This window comes from Polypterus senegalus, chromosome 4 (assembly GCF_016835505.1).
Source record: "Polypterus senegalus isolate Bchr_013 chromosome 4, ASM1683550v1, whole genome shotgun sequence".
Lineage (NCBI taxonomy): Eukaryota > Metazoa > Chordata > Cladistia > Polypteriformes > Polypteridae > Polypterus > Polypterus senegalus.
In genome coordinates, this window is record NC_053157.1 from 25,397,404 (window position 1) to 25,424,156 (window position 26,753).

Sequence of the window (26,753 nt, forward strand, 5' to 3'; positions counted from 1 at the left end):
CATTAGGATACTGGAAAATAGCCAGCTTTGTAAGAAAAAATACAAAGAGTATTTATATCAGAGATGGTCAAACCCAGACTGGTGAATGAGTTGTGAGATTAACCCTGGCACCATCTATCATTCCACAAATCAGCTATAATACTTTTTGGAACCCAGGCCAAGCCTTTCTTAATGAGCCATGCACATGTTCGATCAGTCATATACTAATAGAACTGTCACTTACTGTCATACATTTCAAAAAATTATTCTGTAAGCTGACCTTGTACAATGTGAAAAATGGGGAATAGAATGGACGGGGCTACAGGAGAGCCACAGAGCCCTGCTGCTGAATTATTGTGTCACTACAGGCATCAGTGCAGGAAATTCATACACAGGGCAAAGGACAAAAATGCAAGATAAAATAAGTAAATTAATAAAGTGGATGTGCAAAGTGTTCACGCCCCATAACTTGCTGTGTTACAACCCAAAGCTAACATATTTAACATGTTCAATGTTACATTACATTTATTTATTTATTTAGCTTGAACGTTTATCCAAAGTGACTTACAACATTTGAGATACATTTCGTTTGCCCCCTGAAGTGACTTGCTCAGGGTCACACAGTGTCAGTGGCAGGATTTGAACCAACAACTTCAGGGTTTGAAGTCCTAAACCTTAGCCACTGTGCAACACTGCCTGCCTGCTTTTTTTTTATTTTTCATTTTTTTATTTATTGAAGAGAGCACTGCACTTTTTAGACACTTTACTTTTGCTGGTTTTAATAAAAGCACTGTGTTCACTTTTGGACAAGTTATTGGCAGTGTTGTGCATGAACTGGTTCAAAAGAGCACGTTCATTGAACAAGCTCGTTTTTCTAAGAACCGTGAACTTAACGTAATGTATTTGCAAGTGAAGAACTTGATTGTGAGGTAGTTCAATTTTATGTGACTTTCTGGATCTGGCTTAGGTCCAGATTAAGCGTTATGCCTTACTCTGTAATGTAGGGGTAGAGCCGACTCCGAATTTGGTATTTGGATAAGCACAGATAGTGGATTTTTAGGAATATTTATTCTGTATGAATTTTTTGCCATTTATTTGTATTAGGAAAAGATAACATAAAATAAAATAGGCACTGTCTGTGTCTGCCTGCTTGTGTTTAAGCTGCACCCCGGCTGACACGAGCGCGCAGTGAAGCTCCGGGTTTGCTTTTAGGAAAACGTTGTAATTTGCGTGGCCACTTTATATTTTTCCCTGTTGGACATGCAATATGTGACGTGATTTTTGACTGGTTAGTTCACCTACACACTGGTTCCAGAGTCACCATTTGTCCCACACAGTTGGAAACAGAGAGGTAATTTATATGTATACTTGCATCTATTTAATTTCTTCTTTGACCAGGAGGATATTAGCATATATGGTTATATGTGTTTGTTGCTGGGTATAACTCAATAAACTGTATTTAAATAAAAAAATTCTTAATATAAGACATTCAAAATTGAAAAAAAGTAAACTCATGGGTCATTTATTGTCAATCCTTAAAAAATACAAAATGAACTGAACATGAACCAGTTCAAAATTCAAAATCTGTGAGAACTGAGCTTTTAGCTAGTTCTTGTGAGGTGTGAAGTTGCACAACTCTGGTTATTGGTGGTAGCAGGTTCAAAAGGTTCCCTGGAAAGACACTGTAGTGTGGGGCCGACACACGTTTTCTACATGTATATTTTCTGGCTGGCATTCTTTCATTGTCAAAGGTGGCATGGTGATGCGTTATAAATACTTTGTCTGCCTCTGGCAGTTTATTTGGCATATTTAAGTACTTTTGGGCACATTTTATTTTTCTGTTCTTTTGTTTAAATCTGTTTACATTCTGTTTTAAAGCTCTATAAATGTATTTCATCTGCTCTTTAGGAGCTAGTTAAATACAAAGGAAGCACTTAAGCTCACATATTCATGTATAAGGCCTTTGGGTTCTCACTAAACAAAAAGATGTCAGATGTGTGAGGATCAGAAGGAAGAACTGAGTGAAAAGCAAGTAAAGGCTAAAACTGAAACTTAAAAAGAGAGGCATCAAAACCAAACCACAAATCAAAAATTAAAGACAAGGAGCAGAGCATATTTCAAGAATCTTCTTTCTGCATTTTACACTTAATGAAGTAGTGCCAAATGAATCAGTGCTGTTGTTTCTTGATAATAGTCTTCATCCACACACTTATAATACAGGACCGTCCATCCTACTGGGAACTAAAATTCTACTTACCATATTGAATCAATAAGAGATGCTATTTGTCACATAATTTCATACACATTGTTTTATATATACAGTAGCTCTTCAAAATGCAGAGAATAACATAAGAAAAATTAAAACTAGTTATACAAGCGGAGTGATTGAATTTCATCTTCATAACGTGCTAACATTATGACAACACTACACACTGGGATTGTGTGTCAGTCATCCTTGCCATTATGCTACAAGTCACAGTACAGTGGGCCGTCCAGAACACAACACTACATGCAGTTTAAAACATAACTATGGTTATATCTGTTAATCTAAGTCCACCCGTGAAATGTAAGAGGCTGTCGAGGTACAGGTCTGAGTAAAAGACAGAATGTCTGTGGGTCAACCCTGTCCTTGGTGATGAATTGATTTGCTGTGGAGGTTTTTCTGCAATCCATGGAGAGATATCTGACCTGAAACAGCACGGTGCAGGTGCTATCCGTGTCTGAGCAGCTAAACAGCAGATAAGACAGACTGGAATCGCTTGATTCCTTATACCTCGCTCACACTTCTCTCAGCGTAGACATGGTATGGTGTTGTTGTTTCATTAATTGTATGTTATCTACTGTAGCATACATTATAACCCACATTAGTGTATATTATTGTGGAATGAGTAAATCTAGGCAATAATCAGTGCAAATCTATCTTGTTAATATTTCCGTCCATTTGTATGAAGTTTAAGATAGTTGGACTTTTTTTTATAATTCACAGATGATAAACTCTAGAGCAATGTGATATTTAAAACATCCATATACATAATCAAATTCAGATACACAAGTTTTCTTCAGTCTATTCCTTGCTATTTAATCTGTACACATTTCCAATTCGAATTAATGACTTTTCCTCTCCAGGTAATGACTGAGGAGTGTATCATGCAGTTAAGCATATCCTAATACCTAACAGAGCTGACTGTATACAAAAGCTAACCAGAATCAGAATTTTATGTTTCTGTTGTTTAATATTTAGTTGTTTGTGTAATTGTTAATGCTTTTTGGTATGTTGTCTTGCAACTCAGCAGTCCAAACCATATGTGTTAATTTCCCACATGTTATCGTAACTCCCATGGTTGTTTGGTGGTTGTTGCATCAGTTACACAAAATTATTCAATAAATTAATTAAATAATTTAGTATGCATAGGCAAGCGATTATTAAAATTGCTTTGTTTTAGAATTTAATCAGTGAGTTATTTCTGCATTATACAAAAATATTAAAATGCATGAAGGAAATAAAATAAATTAATATGTAGTTAATTTTGATTTAATCCTGATTACATTTTTTAATTGAACAAGGATCACTAGTTTTTGTATTAAATATTTTATTGACCTTGTAAATTAGAATATAATTAATTAAATAACTACAATAAATACAGCAACGATGCATTGACATTTACAACTGGCTCAAAATGCGGCTGCAAGGCTTCTAACTGGAAGTAGCAGAAGCCAACACATTACACCGATTTTAAAAACCCTACACTGGCTGCCGGTTAGATTCAGAATCGATTTTAAGATACTCTTCTTAACCTATAAGGCATTAAACGGTCTAGCCCCCGCCTATTTGAGTGTCTTGCTCCATCGTCACAATCCTCTTCGTGTTCTTAGATCCGCAGATCAGTTGCTCCTAACCGTTCCCAAGGCACGTTTTAAAGCTTGTGGTGAAAGGGCTTTCTCCGTCTGTGCACCCAGGCTCTGGAACTCCCTACCTTTAGTGGTTAGGCAAGCCGCCTCAGTCGCCACATTTAAATCACGCCTAAAAACACACTTCTTCACATTGGCTTTTAATTCTTAACCTGTTCTCATTTCCACTTGCTTCTTCCTATTTCTCTATTTTATTGGGTCCTCTGACCTGTTTTTAGTATCTCTGTTTTAATCCTCTCTTAATGTTTGTTTTTAATATTTTGTTTTTAGTCTTGCTTCTTTTTAACTGTACGGCACTTCAGTCAGTTGTAATGCTATGTTTTTAAGCGCTCAACAAATAAAAATGGTATGGTATGGTATGGTATTAATTCTTGCTGAGCATCTGCAGGAGAAGATGAAGGTCAAAGTGATCAGAAAGCGTCAATAAAAGACAGAACTTGTGGCTCAGCCATGTACCAAAAAGGGGCAACAGGTTTGCAAACATTAAACTTCATGGCCGTATTGAAGGAGTTAATAGAATAGGACACTGAGACAAATGGGGGTCCAGTCAGCACTGGCATAACACGAAAAGATGAGCCTCCCTGTTACTTTGAGGACTGAGCATGAGAGAGCTCACTGTTTAGTCATTCAGTCATTTTTGAACCCACTTAGTCCTGCACAGGGTCATGTGGGTCTGCTGGAGCCTACCCAGTTGACATAGGGCACGCACAAGGCAGGAACAAACCCTGGCCAGGGGCGCACACACACACACCCTAACTACACACTACAGCCAATTTAGTATCATCAGTCTCCCTAACCTGCATGTCTTTGGATTGTGGGAGGAAACCAAGCTCAATGGTACTCAATTCAAGTTGACACCCTGCGTCGATGAAGTGCAAAGTCTACATCATACAGAGATACGGCAAAGACGAAGAAGAACATTAATTCAAAATTATTCTTCTTCATTTACCAGATGGCTTTATTCAAGTTCAGATCAGGTCCCACTCTCTGGAAATGATCCTCTATCTGCCGTTGCCAGGTGTTATTATGTGGGCATCCTCTTGGCCTGTTCCAGCCACTTGGGTCCTCAACAATGAGGATCCTGCAAGCTGCATCACCCTTGGGGAAATCTCGTCACATGGCCGCAGTGCCGTAACTGACTTTTACTCAAAATGCAGGTAATGTGCCTCACTTGGAACTCCATCAGCAACCACTCATTTGACACAAAGTCAAACTAGCGGTACCCAAGGATTTTCTGGAGAGACACAGTACCAAAAGAGTCCAGTCTTCATCTCAGGTCATTGGCTAGCGTCCATGTCTCGCAAACATATAGCAAGACAGGAACCACCAAAACTGTAAAGACTTGGACCTTCCTCCTTTTGCAGATATTGGGAGCACCACACACCCTTTTCCAGCAATCTCATGACCTCCCATGCTCTCCCAATCCGCCTACTGACTTCATAGGAAGAGTCACCAGAGACGTGAATGTCGCTGCCGAGGTGAGTAAACCACTCAACAAGGTTGACATTCTCTCCGTAGAGAGAAACACTGCTGATGGTTGTGCCCATGAGGTCATTGAAGGCCAGGACACTTGCAAGCCTAGACACTCAGATTCCTATCCAAGTTGATTTATAAAAATAATCATGATACAGTACATGTAACATACCTCAGTGATTAGAAAGTAAGGCACACATTTAAACAAATAAAACATCTGCCCAGATGTGAACAGGTCAGCAGAGTCAGTGCCAGGCTTTGTGCGATCAGTGCCAGCCTACAGACAGACAGAGTGTGAAGTAAAAGAGTGCAGAATTGTTTGGTGCATGCCAAGCAAGGCTAAATACACCACTGCCATCGACACTCTGAATTAACAAGTCTGAAGACAAACAATGTGCTCTTTTTCTCTTGAGCTTCCTTTCATTTAACATTGTACTTCAAAAGTGGCACAATGTTCAGTTTTACGTCTTCTCAACAGGCTCCAATAATGCATTTTGTTTTTTGCTTTCTTTTTGTGTCAGTCCTTGTCTGCTTAATCAAACTCTAAATCTTTGTTTAACCTGAAAAACCTGGGCAGGAGGAAAATAAAAGCACATTGTTGAGGTGCTCTGACCCTGCTGGCAAAGCTACTGACACAGTTTTATAAGAAAGCTTGCTGCCAAATTTTGGAAAGGCTCTAAGGTGATTTAAAACATTATAACCTCATGGGGAAGGAATAACACATCCGTCCATCCATTATCCAACCTGCTATATCCTAACTACGGGGTCACTGGGGTCTGCTGGAGCCAATCCCAACCAACACAGGGCGCAAGGCAGGAAACAAACCCCAGGCAGGGCGCCAACCCACCCAGGGCGCAAGGAATAACACACTTCAGGATAATTTAGACTGATAAGGATTCTGACACAATGTGGTTCAAATAATCCATTCATATACTCATTTATGACTCCACATATCATATTCCAGATTGTGGACAGCTACTGCCTACAACTCCCTCGCTCATTAAAAGAAAGACATGATGAGCCATCTGCTTGCTAACTCTGAATTGTTTAAACTAAGCTCACCGCCAATGACAGTGCATCATATACAACAGGAGGAAGGGGTGGCAATGCAGAATCAGCAGAACTGTTACAGAAGAACAGGGTGTGTTGCAGCACCCCAAACACATAACACAATAGCACGGAAATAAATTCTGGTGTATAACAAAGGGTTTTAATTGTGTGAAACTCTTTCTCACATAAGTGTTTCCCACACTACAGATTATACTCTACAACAACAACATTTATTTACAGTATATAACACACTCTATATACTCTATCACTCCTTCCGTCTCTATTCTTCACTCCTCTGCTCCTTCAGGCAAGCTTTGTCTTCCTCCTCCCGAGTCTGGCTCGCCTGAATGAAGGAGGGTGATTCTTTTATGTAAAACCTGGGAGTACTTCTTCCACAAACACCACAAACGCTGTTTAAAGGAGTCTAACAGCATGAGGGGGAAGATTCTCTGGTCTGATGAGATTAAAATTGAGCTTTGGGCAGAACTCCAAGCACTATGTCTGGCATTGCTCATCACCTGTCTAATACCAACAGGACAGTGAAGGAGGGAGGTGGCAGCATCATGCTATGGGCGTGCTTCTCAGTGGAAGGGAAGAGAAGACTGGTGAGTCAAGTCAACTTCAATTTTTTTTTAATCATCTTTAAAACAACAGTAGTTGACCAAAGAGCTATACAGTGCCCATAAATATGAAAATAAATATATAAAGCAAATAAATACACCAAAATATATAAATTAATTAAAAAAAAACAGTACTGTCATGCATGTTTAAAAAGCAAAGGCAAAAAGATAGGATTTGATAATGGATTTAAAAGTGCCCAAAATTGGCGCTGACCTACGCTGCAATACCCCAAAGCTTAGGGGCAGCTACAGCAAAGGCACGGAGCCCTCTAAGCTAACTCGGCACGACCAGTAGCTTCTGGTTAGAGGATCTCAGTGATCTCGAGGGAATTAAGGGTTTAAGAGGTCAGTAAGATGAAAGGGGGCCAAACCATTCAGACCTTTAACACAAACACTAAAATTTGAAACTCCATCCTGTAACGAACAGGAAGCCAGTGAGGAGAAGCTCAGATTGGTGTGATGTGATTCACTCCTTCTGTCTCCTCTGCTCCTTCAGGCAAGCTTTGTCTTCCTTCTCCCGAGTCTGGCTCACCTGAATAATGGAGGCTGTTCCTTTTATGTAAAACCTGGGAGCACTTTCACCACAAACGTTTAAATGACTCTAAGAGCAAGAGGAAGAAGATTCTCAGGTCTGATGAAATAAAAACTGAGCTCTTTTGACATTTAAACTAAAAAAATTTAGTGACATCCATATTTTAACGTCTTTCAGACATCCCGGTAAGTATTAAGAGAATTTGTTACTGTATGCTCAGTTTCAGTGGAAGATGTATCTGTGTATCATCTGCGTTAGAACTTGAGAGGACAAATGCAGTCAAATATAGAGAAGTCCTTGAAGGAAACCTGCTTGAGAGTGTGTGCAACCACAGACTCCTTTCAGCATGACAATGACCCAAAGCATACAGCCAAGACAACCCTGCACTGGTTTTGGGACAAGTATCGGACTGTTCTTGAGTGGTCCAGCCGAAACCTAGACCCCACAGAACATCTGTGGAGAGGCCTAAAGATGGCAGTTCAGAGACGTTTACCATCCAGTCTAATACAGCGTAAATTAGGTATTCACCAGGAAAAGGGAAAAAACTGTCCATATCCAGGTGTGCAAAGCTTGCAGAAACTTACCAAAGAAGACTCAATACTGCGATTGCTGCCAAAGGGGCTTCTACAAAGTACCGAATTAGTGGTGTGAATGCTTATATGAATGAGAGATATCTGTTTTTGATTTTTAATAAATTTGCAAACCTCTCTGAAAACTGTTTTTACTTTGTCATTATGGATTATTGACTGTAAATGAATGGGCAAAAACAGCAAATGTAGTAAATGTACAACAAAGTAACGTGACCTGAATACTTTCTGAAGTCACTGTGTGTTAGGATACGTTGCGTTGCATATAATAAAAGGAAGACACGAGTTTTTAGACAGGTACTTGTATTCACTAATCAGAATGCTGGAGAGTAGAAAAATGTTGCATATTTATTAGCACATGCAATTAAAAATGTTACTGTACTCTATACACTTGACAATATTAACCCTATAATTCTACAAATCTGTTCCTGTCCTGGTAGTAATAAGTGCAATACAGGAAAAATAAAGATAAACCACTATGGAAGGTGAAATAACTTCTATTTAAGAGTTTAAAAAAAGAGTTAACTGAAAGTTGTATTAATGCATTGTAAGATATTTAGCTATACTGTACATGTTTTCTCCTTATCTAAGAGAGGTTAGTTGTATGCTGTGGCTACTAGGGGGTGTCACTGAACTCCAAACCCCAGACACAACTACACAGAGACAGTCCTGGGTTCAGATAAACTTATTTCACTGACTTTGACCGGCTTCTTTTGACTCCTTTGTGTTTCTTTAATGCTCCACACCTCCCAATAAGCTTTGTCCACCACCTCCCAGCTCCAGCTCCCCAGGAAAAGCAGAGGGCTCCCTTTTAAACCCAACCTGGAAGTACTTCTGGTACCAAACCATCGTCTCTGGGAAGAACTTGTGGGTTAAGCGAACTTGAGCGTTCATTTCCTGATAGCACCCCCTGGCAGCACACGAAGAACCCAACATGGCAGTCCAATGGAACCACAACTCCCATGCTGCATCCACACTGGGGCTCACCACAAAGGGACGCTGCCACTCAGTGTATCAGGGAAATGACCATGGCATTAGAGGTCACATATGTGGACTCCCAACCGGTAAAGGAATCACTACCCACTATGGTGGCCTCCCAGCTGGGTGAGGGATTCCTATCCATTGCTGCCAGGATGCCATTCCTGGTGCACCAGCTGCTGCAGTGCCCCTCCATGACTGCATCCTGGCCGGGAGGAGGAGTGTCACATCTTCCATTCAGACCTTCAGATCAGTCGTACTTACCTCCAGGCCTGGTAACGGAAGGGAGTCCATCCTGACTAGGATGTTGGTCCATCCATTATAGTGCATATTAGAAATCATTGGCAATATACTGCATAAACACCACCACCATAATTGTCTGACTTTGCAGTGCTTCTTATACTGGGCTGTGCTCTCTGCTGGCATAATGAAGACCCTCTTAAACCTTCACGGCTATGGTGTCCAGTCAAGTAAAATAAAGACCGATTTTAAAAATACAGTAACCAACATTCAGTCCATCCCACCATCAAGGGAATAAAATACAACAAAACAGTTCACTACACGGCTTATGATTTATAAAGTTTAAATAACTGACAAGTTAATGTGGAAAAATGAATGGGCCTTCATCACATAAGAAAAAAGAAAAAGCCCAGCACTACATTAGAGAGAAATCAATAGAAAACTGACATTAACAGAAGGTCTCTAAATAAAGATGGCCACTAAGAGCCCAGCCGAGCATAAAAAGCAGTGCACAGTATTGACTACAATGCGATTTCAACTGACAACACCAGCGATCCCATTTAGGAGACACAACGTTGAAAGTCTTAAAGCCTTCCATCCTTCAATTTTTCATCCAAGCTGAGGCTAACATAAAACATTCAGGGGTCATGTTTAATGGACACTAATCTATTTAGGGGTCCGGTTTCTGCCTGTTGCTGCTGCTGTAGGATGCTTTGTCTCATTGTGACCAAAACCTGCATTGCTTGAAAAGCAAACTGGATGGTTAAGAGGGTGTATGTGCCTATTTGGTTAAATTTTCAAGTGAAGGTGTATTTTCTGAATCTGTTAATTTTAATGGAGCATATTTGATTATTCTCAGCAGCCATACCACCTGCACTTCAGAACAGGTCATCCACCTGAAGCTAAACATGTCTGGGCCCGGCTTGTACCTGGATGTGAGACTATCCAGGTAAAGCTTATTGCTGGAAGAGGTGCTGGTGAGGTAAGCTATGGGATGTGCTTACCTTGTGTTCTGTGTGTGGACCACAATGCCTCAAGTGCAGTGACAGGGACGCTGCGCTGTTAGATATGGTGGCATCCTTTGGATGAGATGTAAAACCGAGGTCCTGACTCACTGTGGCCATTAAAGATCCCTGGGCATCCTTCATAAAGAGCAGGTTTATCCCATTGACATAGTTAATGGGATAACCATGGCCTAGTCATTGTGCCGCCCTAATCAACCCCAGTCTCTAATTGTCTCTCCCTCTCTTTATCCACGCAGGTGGTGCAGTGGTAGTGCTGCTGCTTTGCAGTAAGGAGATTGTGGGTTCGCTTCCTGGGTCCTCCCTGTGTGGAGAGCGCTTTGAGAAGTGAGAAAGGTGCTACATAAATGTAAAGAATTATTATTATTATTATTTGCTAGCTAATAGCTAATGTGTGGTGAGTGTACTGGCACAAGAATGGCTGCTGACTCATTATCCAGGCGGGTGCTACTAATTGGTGGTGGTTAAAGTGGCTCCCTGCTAAGTAAACCACCTTGAGTAGCAAGAAAATTGCCATATAAATGTAATTAATTAATTATTATTATTACAGGATTATAGAGAATCAAAGCAGTCAAGGGTATAAAATAAGAACTGACCCCCTGGACAGGATACCAATCTAAAAGCATTTCTTTGGACTGAGGGAGAAGACCCACTCAAGAAAATAAACCAGAATCCAAAAGCTGTGGGACAGCAGTGCTGATCATGGCACAAACGCTAACAAAAATGTAACGTCACTGATTGACTGACGGAATAAGCAGTCATGGGCATTCATTGACAATAGCTGCCTCTTCTATTATTAGTCTGGCTGGTTTGAGAACTGTTAGAAAATTTGTCTAATGACTTACTGAACCAACGCTGCTGCCTCACAGTTCTACAAGGCTGGACTTGAATGTTGTGCTAAGGGAGGCCTGTGCGGAGTGTGCACATTCTCCAGGTGGTGCGAGCACACTACTATAAGAAACAGGGTGTAGATCTCCAAAAAATCCACAAACAAGGCCTATCCTGGGCAGCAAGACCCCACACTCCACAGGCTATCAGACCTTAAAGGGGCCCTGGCTTTCAAAATTCCAAAAAACTTCTTTAATATTCAAAACTATACAACTGAAATATACAAAAATGCGCTTCTTAGAATTCAAAACCTTTGGCTAGGAAGGACAAGGCCAATTAAGTATTTTCAAAACTGCAGACATGTATTTAGAAATAACTTACTTATAGATTAACTTAAATTAATATTATATTAATATTAAACTTATATTAATAACAATATTGATTTACGTGTGCTGAATCCACTTCTCTACTATTAACCTTTTGCATGAGATATCGAATTCAGAGAAAAACTGTTAAAAAAATTCTTTGATTTTCTTTAAAAAAATATACTTTTGTGTATAAATATTTTTCATATTCAGGATGTTATCTGAGGTATATTTTGAGCTGATAAAAGGCAGGTCTTTCTCGTTCTTAACAATAGTTGAGATGACAACAACCCAAAATCAAGCATTTGCTACCTTTTTTTGCTCTCGTTAAGTGTTTTTTCTCTATTATTATTCCTTTAAAATAGAATTTATATTTAGAAGATTAGAAAGATGCATTTTTATTATCCTGGACAGAGAGAGAGTGGTTGTTTAAATGGTTTTTACAGAAATATGCAAGGCTGGGTTGATCCATCCTTTGTCTTGACCAGTGATCAGATATGCAAATGGTAAAAGAGTACACAGCCTTCATTTATTGAAAAAAAAGCATATACTACACATTTCTTGTGAATGCAAACTTTGAGGAGCAAGTTAAGGATCTTCATTCTTTCTGTCTAACACTTGGGGGCAACACGTCTTTAAAAATCCTTTTCCTGCACTTTCATTTGGTGTTTTCACCTGAGACTATGGGGAGAGGTTCCATCAAGACATTGTTGAAATGCAGAGATGTTATACTGGAAAATGGAGTGAGTCTGTGTCAACAGCCATCGTGAAATACCTTCCGAGGATTATAAGAAGAAAAGACTACCAAGTGACAACTTTGTGTAACTATTATACATATGTATATGGTGGCTACCAGGGGACACATCAGCTTCCTGAACATGCAACACAAAGGCTCAGACACAAGTGCTGCACTTAACGAGAGGATTTTTACTCCATGGGAAACTCTTCACCAGAATCGTTTCCCAGCTCCCGATGGCAGCTACAAAGCACACAGTAATAAAGCACTCAGTAACTCTCTTCAATGTCTCCACCTCCTCCTCTCCTCACAGCAAGCTTCATCCTCCTCCTCCTCCTAACTCTGGCTCCTGGAGTTGTAGCAGGCAGCTCCTTTTATGTTACATCCAGAAACACTTTCGGTGTCCTGAAACTGTGGTTCGGAAGCGCTTCCGTTTGAGGTGGAAACCCGACTAACAAGGGCTCAGCCGTCCCTGCAGCACCACCTGGTGGCACTCACGGAACCCAACAGGTCTGAGTCAACAAATTCCAATTTCCCTGTGTGCCCGGAGGGAATCCATGTCAATGCAGTATCTCGGGGGTTCTGCCATCTAGTGGCATGGAGGATATAAAGCCCTACATAAACGGTCTCCCTCTTCCTTCAATGCCAAGGTAAGGTTCCCAGCCATCCTCCACAATATCTATATATATTAGCTATCCCCAGCAGCTCCTCCTGCGTAGTAGTGAAACAGGACAAACTTTAAAAAATCAATAAACAAACAGGTATCACTAGCTAAGCGGAGGCAAGGTACGGTCCAAAATATGGCAAGCGGTAGACCAAATCGAACTGAGGCTGGCGCGTGAGTGAGGTGGGCCCCGCACATGCTCCCTACTCCTAACGTCACACTTCTCCCTCCATGCCCTCAGCCTCTGTCTCAGAATAGAGTGAATACAATCGCTCTTGCAAGCAAACTATGATAATTAGTGTGATGACAGAAGTCGCAAAATCAACTGGAATGTAAAAGCAAATTAAAGAAAAAAAACCTGATCTACATCCGTTAAGTAGTTATTTTGTGAAAAAACGGACAGGCATACAGACAGACGGACGCTGGATTTTATATATATATATATATATACTAGCAAAATACCCGCGCTTCGCAGCGGCAAAGTATTGCCTTAAAATTTTTATTAAGAAGAAAATTAAACCTTTATAAACTGAGGGAAAATATACAAATAATTATTTGTTAAGGATCTCTTTGTATACCACATTGTGAGTTTGGCCCTCCGGTTGTAATATGACTCCTACTGTCTACCACCATACTTGGCAGCTTATTCCAAGTGCCTATGGTTCTCTGTGTGATGAAAAACTTCCTAATGTTTGTGCGAAATTTCCCCTTAACAAGTTTCTGACTGTGTCCCTGTGTTTGATGAACTAATTTTAAAATAACAGTCTTGATCCACTGGAGTAATTCCCTGCATACGTTTAAACCCTTCAATCATGTCACCTCTTAATCTCCTTATGCTTAAAGTGAAAAGGCTCAGCTCATAAAGTGAAGGTCAGGCTGGCTGGATGGATGCCTCAGTAAGCTGAGTGAGGTGCTGCTTCATGTTGTTAGTTTGAAGGGGTTTGTGAATTGATCTACCCATAAAATAAATGGCCAACACAACTCATTCTGGCAATATATTTACACCCAGGTTATAGACTAACTTCGCTCTTGAAGGGTTATAATCTGTCAAAAGCCTCAGTTACATTTTAAATCTTTTAACAAGACTGTCCCCTTATGACCCAGAATTAAATTATGTGTCCTAAGAATAAAAAAAAGAAACTGAAGCCAAGGCATGTGTGAAGCTCCCACGGCCAAATTTGAAAAAGTGAACAATAATGGGGTTATTCACTTGTTTAAATACTTATATGTTTTTAATATGCACAGATGCTGCCCAGATTACACACTACGCCACACCTGATGACCCTGAAGTGTTACCTTTGAAGGCCCGCCGGCTAAAACGTTACAGTAAAGACGAGACGTTGTCCATAAATCAAAGTGGTTTGCTGTCCTTGGTCTGAATATTCATTTACCGCTACTGGAAATGTCACTTTCAAATATAAAGTTATGCTTCATACAAAATGAAAGGGATCTTGTTATGAAGTTAAACCGACCATGAACATATACATTTGTTCTTCCCCTTTCCCAGCCTTACTCATTATGCCGTGTTTCTCAATGCACTTCATTTCACTCAGTCAAATAAATCAACTCCATTCAAGATGACAGCCTCATCAGGCTTCTTTCAATATTTTTTCACATGGCTGGACATGGCCAATGGATTCCTAAATTTGTTCAGTTTGTCTTTTGAGTAATAACAGATGTCAGTGGGCACCCCCTTGACCACTGGGTGCCCTGCACAAACGCCGGCTGCAGCTATTTGTTTTTCTCTTTTCCTATAAAGTATGTGGGCTTCCACATACAAACAAGGGAAGGTTAGCAAACAGTGGAGCGCCGCTGGCTGCAAGCTTCCACGCCTCCTAGACTTGTGTTACGCGAACTGGAGGCTGTAAATTGACCCCGAGATGAGCATTTCTGAAACTTGATCTATTTTATTTTTATTTTCCTCTGCACTGTTGTCAAGTGGCCATATCATAATTTAAATGTTGTCACAATTTCATGATAATCAGACTGACGTTTGCTCCGTTTTACTGTGTGCTCGAGGGTTTATTTCATTTTGTCATTTTTTTTATCAGTGGAAACTAGAGCGAGCACACTGGTCCTGCATTTAATGAACGGAGCCACACAAAAATCAACTTTAATGAAGCAGGAACTGTAACTCAGAATTGGGTACAGAGAATGGATGGATGGATGGATGAATGAATATTACTGCTATTTCAAAATACAGTAAAACCTCGATTATCTGTAAGGGGTCGGGACCAAGGCCATGACGGATAAGAGAAAAGATGGCTATCTGAACAGATACTTTAGAAATGATATACAGTTACTTAGTTTAACAAATAGTCAAATTTATTTACAAAGCAGAACCATATTAACAAAATATAATATAGTATTAACAAAATCAATTCATTCATTTATTTAAAAAATGCCTGGCCAGTGCCAGTTGTGCTCATATGTTAACACAGCCCTGGTATTGAGTGGTGCTGGGTGAGGAAAAAAAACGAATTGAAATGATTTTAGCACAAGACTGCAACATAACAAAATATAAAAAGTGAAGGGGTTGGAACACTCTCACTCTATATCCCTTTGAATGTAATATTAAATGTGTTAATTTATAAAGTTTCACCAATGAGACAATCTGAAGCTTATCTTAAAAGGAATCTTTTCTTTTGACTTAAATGCAGAAATGCTCAAAGCCAAATCAGAGCCCTTCCATCACGTCAAACCAATCCTGAAACACAGTATGTGATGGGCAGCCATGGCCATTACCTGGCTGGGGCGCCAACTGCATGGAAAGACCGGAAGGAGAGAGCATTGGCAGGGCAATGCCTTCCTCAGGACGCTAGAGGGCAGCTCTCCTGTGCGGTTGTGGCACCATGGATTCCCGAAGTTGGAGTTTGGCACAGCCCTGATGGGTTCCATGGGGGCCACCAGTGGAAGCTGCAGAGCCCTTCATTGGGGTCTCACCACACCTGGGAGGTCTGATTAATGAGCCATCATAAAAGGAGTCGCCTCACTCCATTCGAAGAGCCAGAGTCGGGAGGAAGAAAGATGAAGCTTGTGAGGGAGGAAAGGAGTGGGAGGCTTAAAGACTGGAAATCGACAACTGAAGGAAGGCCTGTGCTGTGGGGAGCAGAGAAAATGGCAAGCTGTAAATAAAACACGAGTGCTGGGCTGGAACCTGTGTCTGCCTGCCTGAATCAGGTTAGGGCAGCTGTACGAGCCCCGGTGGTCCACAACTACTAAATAATAGCATTTCTTCTGTTCAATCAAAAGCAGGCATTTCAAAATAATGAATCACGGCCTTTGTTTTCAGGGCTTCATGTATGACCATCATCCAATCAGTCTACAAAGCTACATTATTGAAAACTAATTTTGGTGGTTGAAAGAGAGCAAGATGCAGAGGAGAGGAAGATATGGGAAAAAAAAAAACGATTGGCTATGGCAACCCCTAATGGGAGCAGCCAAAAGAAGAAGTCAAGCAAAATCAGAAGGGCTCCTTGGACAACTGATGGCAAACCTATGAACACTCCCATCTGCCCTGAGGCATTAATGGCTCCAATGAAGACAACAGAAACACTTTGATGATTATGGAGATCCAGAAAACCATGCCAGCTCCATACAGTACACGACAATCCATGCCAGACTTAGACTTGTGACCCACCTAAAAAAAAAAATGAATAAATAACAAGAGCCCTCTGAGCTCCATCTCATTGAAATGATGTCGTCCAAGTTCTGTCACACTGAAATGACTTGCTATACAACAAAATAATAAAGTTGTAAGAAATGTAATATGCTACATTTATGCCGTGCACTGTTGCCTTCTCGCCTGACTGTTACTGATATTCAGTAAAAAAAAAAAAAAATGAAATGAATTTATCTGAACTATATGAAATATTGCTGACAAAATGTGCGCTTGTAATGAATGAAACCCAAAAGGAAATATTCTTTCCATATTACTGTGTGGATCATTTTAAAAGTAAGCAGATTTCATATCCAGGGTTGTAAGTAAAGGGGAACAGCTTTGGAAAAGCATGACTCTCAGGACGTTGGCATCACGCTGAATCTTATGGCTACTGACAGCTCAGGTTTCTCTTGTTTCTTCAGCACAAATTAAGGTAACTGGCGTCCCATCCTAGGGTGGTTCTTGCCCTCAACTCGATGCTGCTGGGTTAGAAATTTACTTCCTGAAAACCTTTAACTACAAGATTGTCTCATGGCAGATCAGTGAAGCTGCTGATCATCACTGCTGGCAACTATTCAACAAATACTCACTAATCTTCCCTGGGGTACGTAGGTAACCCAACATGAGCAGATGATCAAAGTATGCCAAGTGAATAGCCAGCGAAGGAGGTAAGTCAAGTTAAGCTGAGTCCTGATTAAATTCAAAGAATGTATAAAGCCTGAGGATGAGCGCCTTGATGGAGTGGTCTGCACTCCCGCAGGACTCATGAGACCCAATGCAATTGCTTACGACATAGGGTTGGCTTTCTGTATCGCGGTCAGGAGCTAGTGCCTGGGAAATGAAAGTTAAATTTAAAACTGAACCTACATTCATTCAATATATCAGTTACGATGCATGCATACACTGCCTTGCACACAGCCTTCTCAAGATTGCAGAGCCTGTAGATCAGGGCCATTTCTGGGCATAAGCAGTCTAGGCCCTCTAGTAGTCAGGGCACATAACTGCAGCCCCATGTAGATATTAAGATCTTTATTTTGTTTAGAAACATTTGCCCGGACTGGAACACAACAAAATGTTAATGTTGTGTGCCCTGCACTGTCTGCACTATGCACAGCACAATCTGTTGCCCAGAAATGGTTTGGGTGACACAACATTTTTTTAAACAATACAGACCTACGAACACTCGGACTCAAAGCGAATGTCTGATTATATTCTTTTTGCATACTAGCGATACTTGTTCTTAAAGTATGACAACCTACGTAGTTCAACAATAGCACAAACAACAACAATGATGATGATGGTGCCAATAATAATAATCCTCAAACTATAGCATAGAAGAGACAGACATGGCGAAATAAAACAATCAAATCGACAACAGGTCTGTAGCTCTTGAGTGAATTGCTAAAAGCTGATTTAACCCAAACTGTGATTGTCTCTGATATGGACATATATTAAGACTTGTGTTAAAACTTAGCAAATATCATCCTCTGTTGCTCACCACCTTTTGTGAGATTCACTCTGTGTACACAAAGGCCTTGTTCACACGGGCGTTAAGTTTTTGGATAAACGAACTTGCTCTGAACGTCCTAGACGTTTATGTTGCATTTTGTGGTGCCGATCGATTGACTTCTACACCGGCGTTCGTTTGTCTCTGTCTAACGCCAGCCTGCAGCCCAGATTGTAGTTTGTGTGTTAACCTGTGGAGGCAGTGTCGGGAACTGCATATGAAAGCCCTTGTCGTTTTATTTGAGGTGCCTCCTTTCAATATGGACCATTTTGCTATGTTAGATATTAATCTTCTTGTTTTAAAAATACTCGTAATACTGCGACGTAGGGAGAGAAAAAAATCACCGCCGCTACTGGGTTCATCCGCTGACTGCACAACGTCGGGTTAAAGGAAGTTTTTTTGTGCTTTATGAAGGAATGCGAAAATTTCCGCGCAAGTTTTTTAATTACTGTCGGATGTCGGTTTCCACTTTTGATTGTCTGCTGCAGCTGGTGCAATACCACATTGCACGCCGATCAACCAATATGCGACTTGGTGTTAGCCCCGAAGAGAGACTACTTGTCACTTTGAGTTAAGGAAACAGTAGTCGAGTGTGCGCTTACACCGGTGTTATGCACTGAAATGCTCCCCCCCGCCATGGATTGCCCCCCCTACATAATCGTTATCAAATATTATATTAGAACATAAATTAATAGGTTCATGGTTTACAAATTACATGAGACAATAAAATAAAATAAGCAATATGAAAATATATATCCGCTCCTCCAAAGCGTAAAATAAATGCGCAGAAAACGAACTAGAAGCGGTTTCCTTGCGTTCGTTGGGTCTTGAACGCCAAGAAAAAGCTGCATGCAACGTTTTTTTGATGGCGTATAAACACGCTGCTAAACAAACGCACGTCACCAAAGCCCGTGTGAACACTCTCATTGACTCCTACGTGTAGAAAACACTCGGCGCTTGATCCGCTCACGGACGCTTCTGACGCAAAAAACGCTCGATTTTAACGCCTGTGTGAACAAGGCTTTAAGCAGTTGTCCTTTTTTTGGTAAAGGCAGATAGCATTATTTGCATACACGAGCATACTGTCAATTGGAATTGTGGGTAAAGATTCCTAATTAAAGATAATCATTATATTCTCAGTTTCACTGAATGTTGTCATTACGCTAAGTTTTCAATTTATTTTAGTAATTTAAACAACATATAAATGTTACGGTAATGTGAAACAAAAAATCAAAATTACATTTGGAATGTCACCATCATCAAAAGTCACACTCTTAGTTGGTGGTTTAAATAGACAACTCTAGAAATGAAACTGTAGTTTCAGCAATAACTATGTTTTTTTTCTCTTACTTTTCTTTAGAGAAATGTTAAAAGCAATAAATGAACCCTACTAATACAGCCCGGTTCCTACTTATTTTCTGAAATGGCACCCCTCAAGAGCGCATTTCTTGAGTCTTATAAATAGACGTTGCTATAACTCAACATTCTCAAATTGTGAATTCGAAGCCCTAAATACTTTGTTGTCCCCAGTCCTGTTTAACGGGCTCAATGTAAGGGTCTGGCAGTGATGATTCCTCTCAAATCAAAGGGGGTGGCGGGGCACCATTTACAACTTCGCCTAGAGCAGCAAAAATTCTTAGAACCGCCTCTGCCTGGCACAGCCTTACATCCACTGCGGCAGAAACAATATTAAAAAAGGAGAGTACAAGACTGCAAAACTCAGTAAAGGGAAGTCTGACATTAGGCAGTCATTTTCACTTGTTATCGATGGAAAGTAACTGCCGCTTGCTTGCTGTGATAAATGTGCCAACATACAGTGGACACAAGTCTGGCACCTCAGGTTTAAAGCGCTATGTGTGCGCATTAGTGATGGTCAAACTAAACTGACATTAAAGTCAAACCTGTCAAAAGTGACAACTACTGTAATGCTAAAAGTGAAGCCCTGGATAAAGGTGTGGATTTTGTTTTGAAGGATATTAGGCTTTACGACACCGTGTCTGCTGAGGGCTGATATTCAACTTCCGCAGTACCTGGTTGATACGGCAGCCATTGGAAAGTCTTAAGGTTAAACAGTTACTGCCTCATCTGATGACTGCATCGTGGCCCGGGGTACAAAAAGCCAAAAATTGAGAAAGGACATGACATGCTAGAGACATGTGTACTGTCACAACTGATATTTGGACCGAAAACTTTGTAAAAACCTCTTTCATATCTGCTAGCATCCATTATACTGTATTAATGAGAGCTCCAATCAAGTGTCAAGGATGCTTTTTGCAACCCGTTTGAAGGAAGTATGGTGAAAATGGGTAAAAACATTCACAATTTACACTTAACAGTTTTCAGAATTGACTATTACTGCCCGAGGAGCAAACACGATCACTGGCTTTGCATGGCAGCACCCGATTAAACTGTAGTGCCCACATTATTAACACAATTCTCTCAAGTGCTTTTACACAAGCAATGATGGAGAAAGGACACAAACTTGCACAGCTTCTGGCTAAGATAAAAAAAAAGTTAGTCAGGTATTTTATTTTAAACATACTGGACCGGTGGTTCTGCGTGTCGGTCTTGGGGGCCCACTGTGGCTGCAGGTTTTTGTTCCAACCAACGTCTGTTTTTAATTGGACTGCTTCCCTATTGAAGTGATCTGTTATTACCCAGTTTCTGTGTTTTGGAGTCAATGTAAAAATGATGAAACTAAGTTTGGTCAATTTTTATTAAAATGTACTAACAGGTACAGTATATGGGAAATTAATTTTTTACTTTTTTTTACAATATTTTCATCCTGATTTTCATTGTTCTTTTCCAGGCTTTCTGGTTACTTCATCCATTATTTACTAACTAGGCTGACCCGCCTTTTAAGTTGACCACTTCTTAAGGCAATTCAATATGTAGATCAATTTGATATTTTATACAAACTCACTAATTTGGTTATATTGCATTTGAGCGGTATTACTTTAATACTCGTAGTTTCTGTTATTTTTGTGATGAAATTTAAACTTTTTTCTATATTGAGGTCGCCCTTTTGAACCCCCCTGATATTTACTACGCGGTGAGGCATTTGTACTCCACCAACATTAATTATTTCCAGAGACATAATTTTGTCTATTTTTCCAGCGCATCGCACAAAAGCAAGGGAACGATGGGAGCACCAGAACTCTGCTCACATCATGTCGCTTCGTACCGCAAGTTCCAAGTAGTAAGTCTGTGATAAGCGGAATACCGCTACGCTTTCCACTCACGGGACGGAAGGACAATCCTGACCGCTTTTATATAGTAAGAAAGAAGAAGAAGATACCGCACAGTCTGGAGTAGAAAATCATCTTTTACCTGAGAAAAACGAAACTACAAATCCCATTGTGCATTGCAAAATGGACGGGACGTGTGTGAAACTCCGCGCCTGCGTAGCACTCACAGGACGGAAGGACACCCGACCGCTTTTATATAGAAGGATTAGTGGGTTCGATGCCAAAGTAGTTGCAGCCTTGTGTTGTTTTTCCAGGTATCTTCTCTGCTTCGTTTTAATTGTCATCTTTAGGATACAATGAAAGATGCAAACTACACAGAAAATATCAATGTATGCTGGACACGCACCCAGTGATACATGGCATAATAGGAGCTTCTTCTTCAGTTTTTCTTATTTCTGTCCAGAGTGGATGTGCTTGATCAACCTTCACCAAACAGCTCAGCCCTGCACCTCCTTGCCAGTCAGACCCTTTTTTTTCAGATCTTCTTTTATTTTATCCATCCACCTCCACGTTGGCCGCCCTCACCTTCTCTTCTCCTGTACTTCCATTCCCATCCCTCTTTTGCCCACATATTCATCGTCTCTCCTCATCACATGTCCATACCACTTCAATCTACTTTCCTGTACTTTCTTCGATAACCCAAAATCTACTTCAAGATCGAGCTAAATTATAATTGAAATTGAACAATACCATTTTCAAGTAAATTGTGAAACCGGAAAAGATTAAAGCCTTGAATGGGACAGGTACATTAAAGATGGGGTTTTAGCTGTTCTCGTCTTCCTTCTTGAGTTAGAGTTACAAGACTCTTGCTGTCTTTTTTTGCATTTTGTGCCTGAATCATAATAATGTGGCACAGGGGAAACAAGAAAGATACAAATTTTCAAAAATGCATTTTCACTATTTATAATTTAGACACTAAAGTGTTGAAAATATCAGGGTGATGTAACATCTTTCCATGATGGTCAATAACTAACCTTTCTTAGATATAAATTACTTACAAATTGTTGCTGAGGAATAACCTTGGAATGTTACAAAGTATAATGTTAAAAGGTATAAATCCTTGCCACTTATTTTTGAAAAACGTCTGAATTTGGAACTCAGGCTAGCAAATGTTACCCCACTGTATAAAAAGAGTGATCGAGCCGATTCAAGTTACTACAGGCCAGTAAGTTTAACGGAAGTTATTGGAGAGAATTATTAAGGACCAGTAACGGTGAACTGCACAATAACGTGCAGTGAATACACTTGACTTGAGAATTCCTAGTTTTCATGCTCTTTCTCTGTACGTTTAGCATTTGTTTGCTCAGAGGTTGATGCGCTTGCTGCTTCCTGAGCAGCTCTTCTTTTCTCCACCCTAGCGGCCCGCTTCTTCTCTTCTTTCTTCGACATCTTTTCACGTTAAAACTGATTGAGTCAGCGTTTCTGTTGCACTTAAGTCTTCAATCTGCCTCAAGAATGATTTAAGATATGAAAAGGTAAGGGAAGTGACCGCGAAGATGGTAGGTATGAGAACGGCACCCATACGCAAGCACCACACTACTGCCCTGCTCCGTGCTACAGAGAGTTGATTCTACAATAAAATAAAATAAAAATAAAAAAGAGAAATAAACTTGGAGGTCAATCATCACCCCGAACACAGACAGTAGACGTCACATAGTATATTTGTACCAAATTTCAGGTCAATAGGTCAAACGGTTTGTGAGCTACAGGTGATTTAAAATCCTGGACAGACAAACAAACAGCCACGGTACGTATTATATAAGAAGATAAGACTGAGTAACAATATATATATATATATATATATATATATATATATATATAGTCATGCATGGCTGCCTAAAGATCACCTTCCAGGCTCAGAAAAGGTAGACAATATCCTGTGGTGGTGCCAGCGCTAACAATGCCATCTCTTTTCTCCTCCATAGCTATGAGAAGCTGCCCAGTTGGGACATCTCAGCCCTGCTCCTGTTCAGCTAAACCATGCCTCTTCTGGTTGTGATGATATAAATTTGAGTGCTCCTGGAAGATGGCGTCTTAGTCTGAGGAACACAGTCCTGTATGACGAAGCTCCCCAACCCAGACCCACTTGAGAGAGAGATGATCATTTTGAGAAGCTGCAGAAGTTAAAGGGGCATATATTATGCCTGATTTCAGCTCACCATTGCACACTCATTTTTGCTCTTTGTTTTGGACACTGGCAGTAGGTGGGGTGGCCCAGATGGCACCCCAATTATTCTTTGCTTCTCCTGTCCCTCATTTGCACCTCGCTATATACAGTTGTGCTTGAAAGTTTGTGAGCCCTTTAGAATTTTCTATATTTCTGCATAAATATGACCTAAAACATCATCAGATTTTCACTCAAGTCCTTTATCAAGTCTTTATCAAGTAGATAAAGAGAAACCAGTTAAACAAATGAGACAAAAATATTATTTTTGGTCATTTATTTATTAAGGAAAATGATCGAATATTACATATTTGTGAGTGGCAAAAGTATGTGAACCTTTGCTTTCAGTATCTGGTGTGACCCCCCTTTGCAGCAATAACTGCAACTAAACGTTTTCGGTAAATTTTGATCATTCCCATACACTGGCTTGGAGGAATTTTAGCCCATTGCTCCATACAGAACAGCTTCAACTCTGGGATGTTGGTGGGTTTCCTCACATTAACTGCTCGCTTCAGGTCCTTCCACAAAATTTCGATTGGATTAAGGTTAGGACTTTGACTTGGTCATTCCAAAACATTAACTTTATTCTTCTTTAACCATTCTTTGGTAGAACGACTTGTGTGCTTAGGGTTGTTGTCTTGCTGCATGACCCACCTTCTCTTGAGATTCAGTTCATGGACAGATGTCCTGACATTTTCCTTTAGAATTCTCTGATATAATTCAGAATTCATTGTTCCATCAATGAAGGCAAGCCGTCCTGGCCCAGATGCAGCAAAACAGGCCCAAACCATGATACTACCACACCATGTTTCACAGATGGGATAAGGTTCTTATGCTGGAATGCAGTGTTTTCCTTTCTCCAAACATAACACTTTTCATTTAAACCAAAAAGTTCTATTTTGGTCTCATCCATCCACAAAACATTATTCCAATAGCCTTCTGGTTTGTCCACGTGATCTTTAGCAAACTGCAGACGAGCAGCAATGTTTTTTTTTGGAGAGCAGTGGCTTTCTCCTTGCAACCCTGCCATGCACACCGTTGTTGTTCAGTGTTCTCCTGATGGTGGACTCAGGAACATTAACATTAGCCAATGTGAGAGAGGCTTTCAGTTGCTTAGAAGTTACCCTGGGGTCCTTTGTGACCTCGCTGACTATTACACGCCTTGCTGTTGGAGTAATCTTTGTTGGTCGACCACTCCTGTGGAGGGTAACAATGGTCATGAATTTCCACCATTTGTGCACAATCTGTCTGACTGTGGATTGGTGGAGTCCAGACTCTTTAGAGATGGTTTTGTAACCTTTTCCAGCCTGCTGAGCATCAACAACTCTTTTTCTGAGGTCCTCAGTAATCTCCTTTGTTCGTGCCATGATACATTTCCACACGTGTTGTGAAGAGCAGACTTTGATAGACTCCTGTTCTTTAAATAACACAGGGTGCCCACTCACACCTGATTGTCATCCCATTGATTGAAAACACCTGACTCGAAATTCACCTTCAAAGTAACTGGTAATCCATAAGTTTCACATACTTTTGCCACTCACAAATATGTAATAATCGATCATTTTCCTCAATAAATAAATGACCAAGTATAATATTTTTGTCTCATTTGTTTAACTGGTTTCTCTTTATCTACTTTTAGGACTTGAGTGAAAATCTGATGATGTTTTAGGTCATATTTATGCAGAAATATAGAAAATTCTAAAGGGTTCACAAACTTACAAGCACAACTGTATATATATATATATATATATATATATATATACAGTTATAAATATATATATATATCAAATCCTCATTATAATTGTTTTAGAGTTCTAAGTGTACAGTGTGGACTGTGCCCGGCAGTTTATCCCGGCCAAGTCCCCCAAGCTGCCAGATGGAGCCCTCCCTGCAGTATGGAGGTGCCCCAAAGACCAGCAAGGAGTCATGGACTTTGTAGTTTTTATCTTCAGCCTTGCTGGATACCACAGGGGCCGCAAGAGGGAGCTGCAGGGAGGACCAAAGACTCCTTTTTGCCCTATGCCCTATAAAGGACTTTTATCTGACTCGGAAGTGATAGGGAATTATGGACTGAAAGATGAGAAACACTTCCGGGTCATGAACTATAAAAGGATTGTGGGAGCTCCCAGACGGCGAGTTGAGCTGGGTGGTAGGAGGGCAATGCGTCTGGGAGTGGAGGATTGTGATTTATTATTGTAGTTATTGGTTTATTTATGAGTAGTGTGGAGTGGAGGGTGCTTAGTGCACGTAATTCTTATAATAAAAAGAATAATTATTCACTTTTACCTTGTGTTTAGCGTGGTACCTGAGGGTTCAAGGGAGCGCTAGCGCCCCCTACTGCTACAACAGCTAAAACTGAATATACTGAATATATCCAATATATTAAAAAAAAAAACAGATTTTGGATCCATTAATGTTAATCTGAAAGTTTAATACCCCAATAATCTAAATGCAAGCTGTTGCCTTAAGGTCTTAATCTGAAGTACTGTTCAAAAAACAGAAAAAATGAACAGAGAGAAGTGCAGCCTACCTGAAATTGTGCATGAACTGCTTGAATTTGTCTGCCCTCTTCGCCAAGGGTACAATGATGTTGATCAGCATGTTGGAAGTGTCCACTCTTTCACTCTTCGCCTTCATTATGGGACCAAATGGGCGGAAAAACACCAGACGTTTAAACTCGTGGTTCTGGTCCCCCTTGAAAGTCAGCTCGTAGTGGGTGCCTTTGTCCCTTTCGGTGCGGTAGATGCCTGCAGAGGAGATGGCATGGTGAGAAAACAGTGAGTTTCCATTGATGAAAATGGAGCTTTTTCTTTAATCACCCCCTATCTCTCTCACCATTTCACCACCTAATAGCTAATGTGTGGTGCACGTACTGGTACAAAAATGGCTGCCGTTGCATCAGTCTGGTGCATACTGCACATTACTGGTGGCTGAAATGGCTCCCCACTCACTATGTAAAATGCTTTGAGTAGTGAGAAAAGCAATATATAAATGGAAAGAATTATTACTATTATTATTATTACAAGATTATTTTCCATATAGCCTAGACCACAACTGATCATCACATTCATATAAATGCCATCTACACATGTTTCTAGCTCACTTATCCAGCTCATAGTTGTGGGGTGTTGGCACCTGCCCTAGGACCAATGCAAGCAATCTGGGAATCAGAAGTGCAACTTCATCACAA

General features: G+C 40.4%; 1 protein-coding gene across 3 annotated transcripts in view; it reads right to left on the reverse strand.

The window, feature by feature from the left end:
* csgalnact1a (chondroitin sulfate N-acetylgalactosaminyltransferase 1a) overlaps nt 1-26,753 on the reverse strand; it is a 451,987-nt gene that overhangs the window by 109,669 nt on the left and 315,565 nt on the right. For all 3 annotated transcript variants that reach the window (XM_039750360.1, XM_039750359.1, XM_039750361.1), the window contains one exon: nt 26,094-26,310. In XM_039750360.1, coding sequence (XP_039606294.1) covers nt 26,094-26,310 — 217 coding nt within the window. The remainder of the gene's footprint in view (nt 1-26,093; nt 26,311-26,753) is intronic.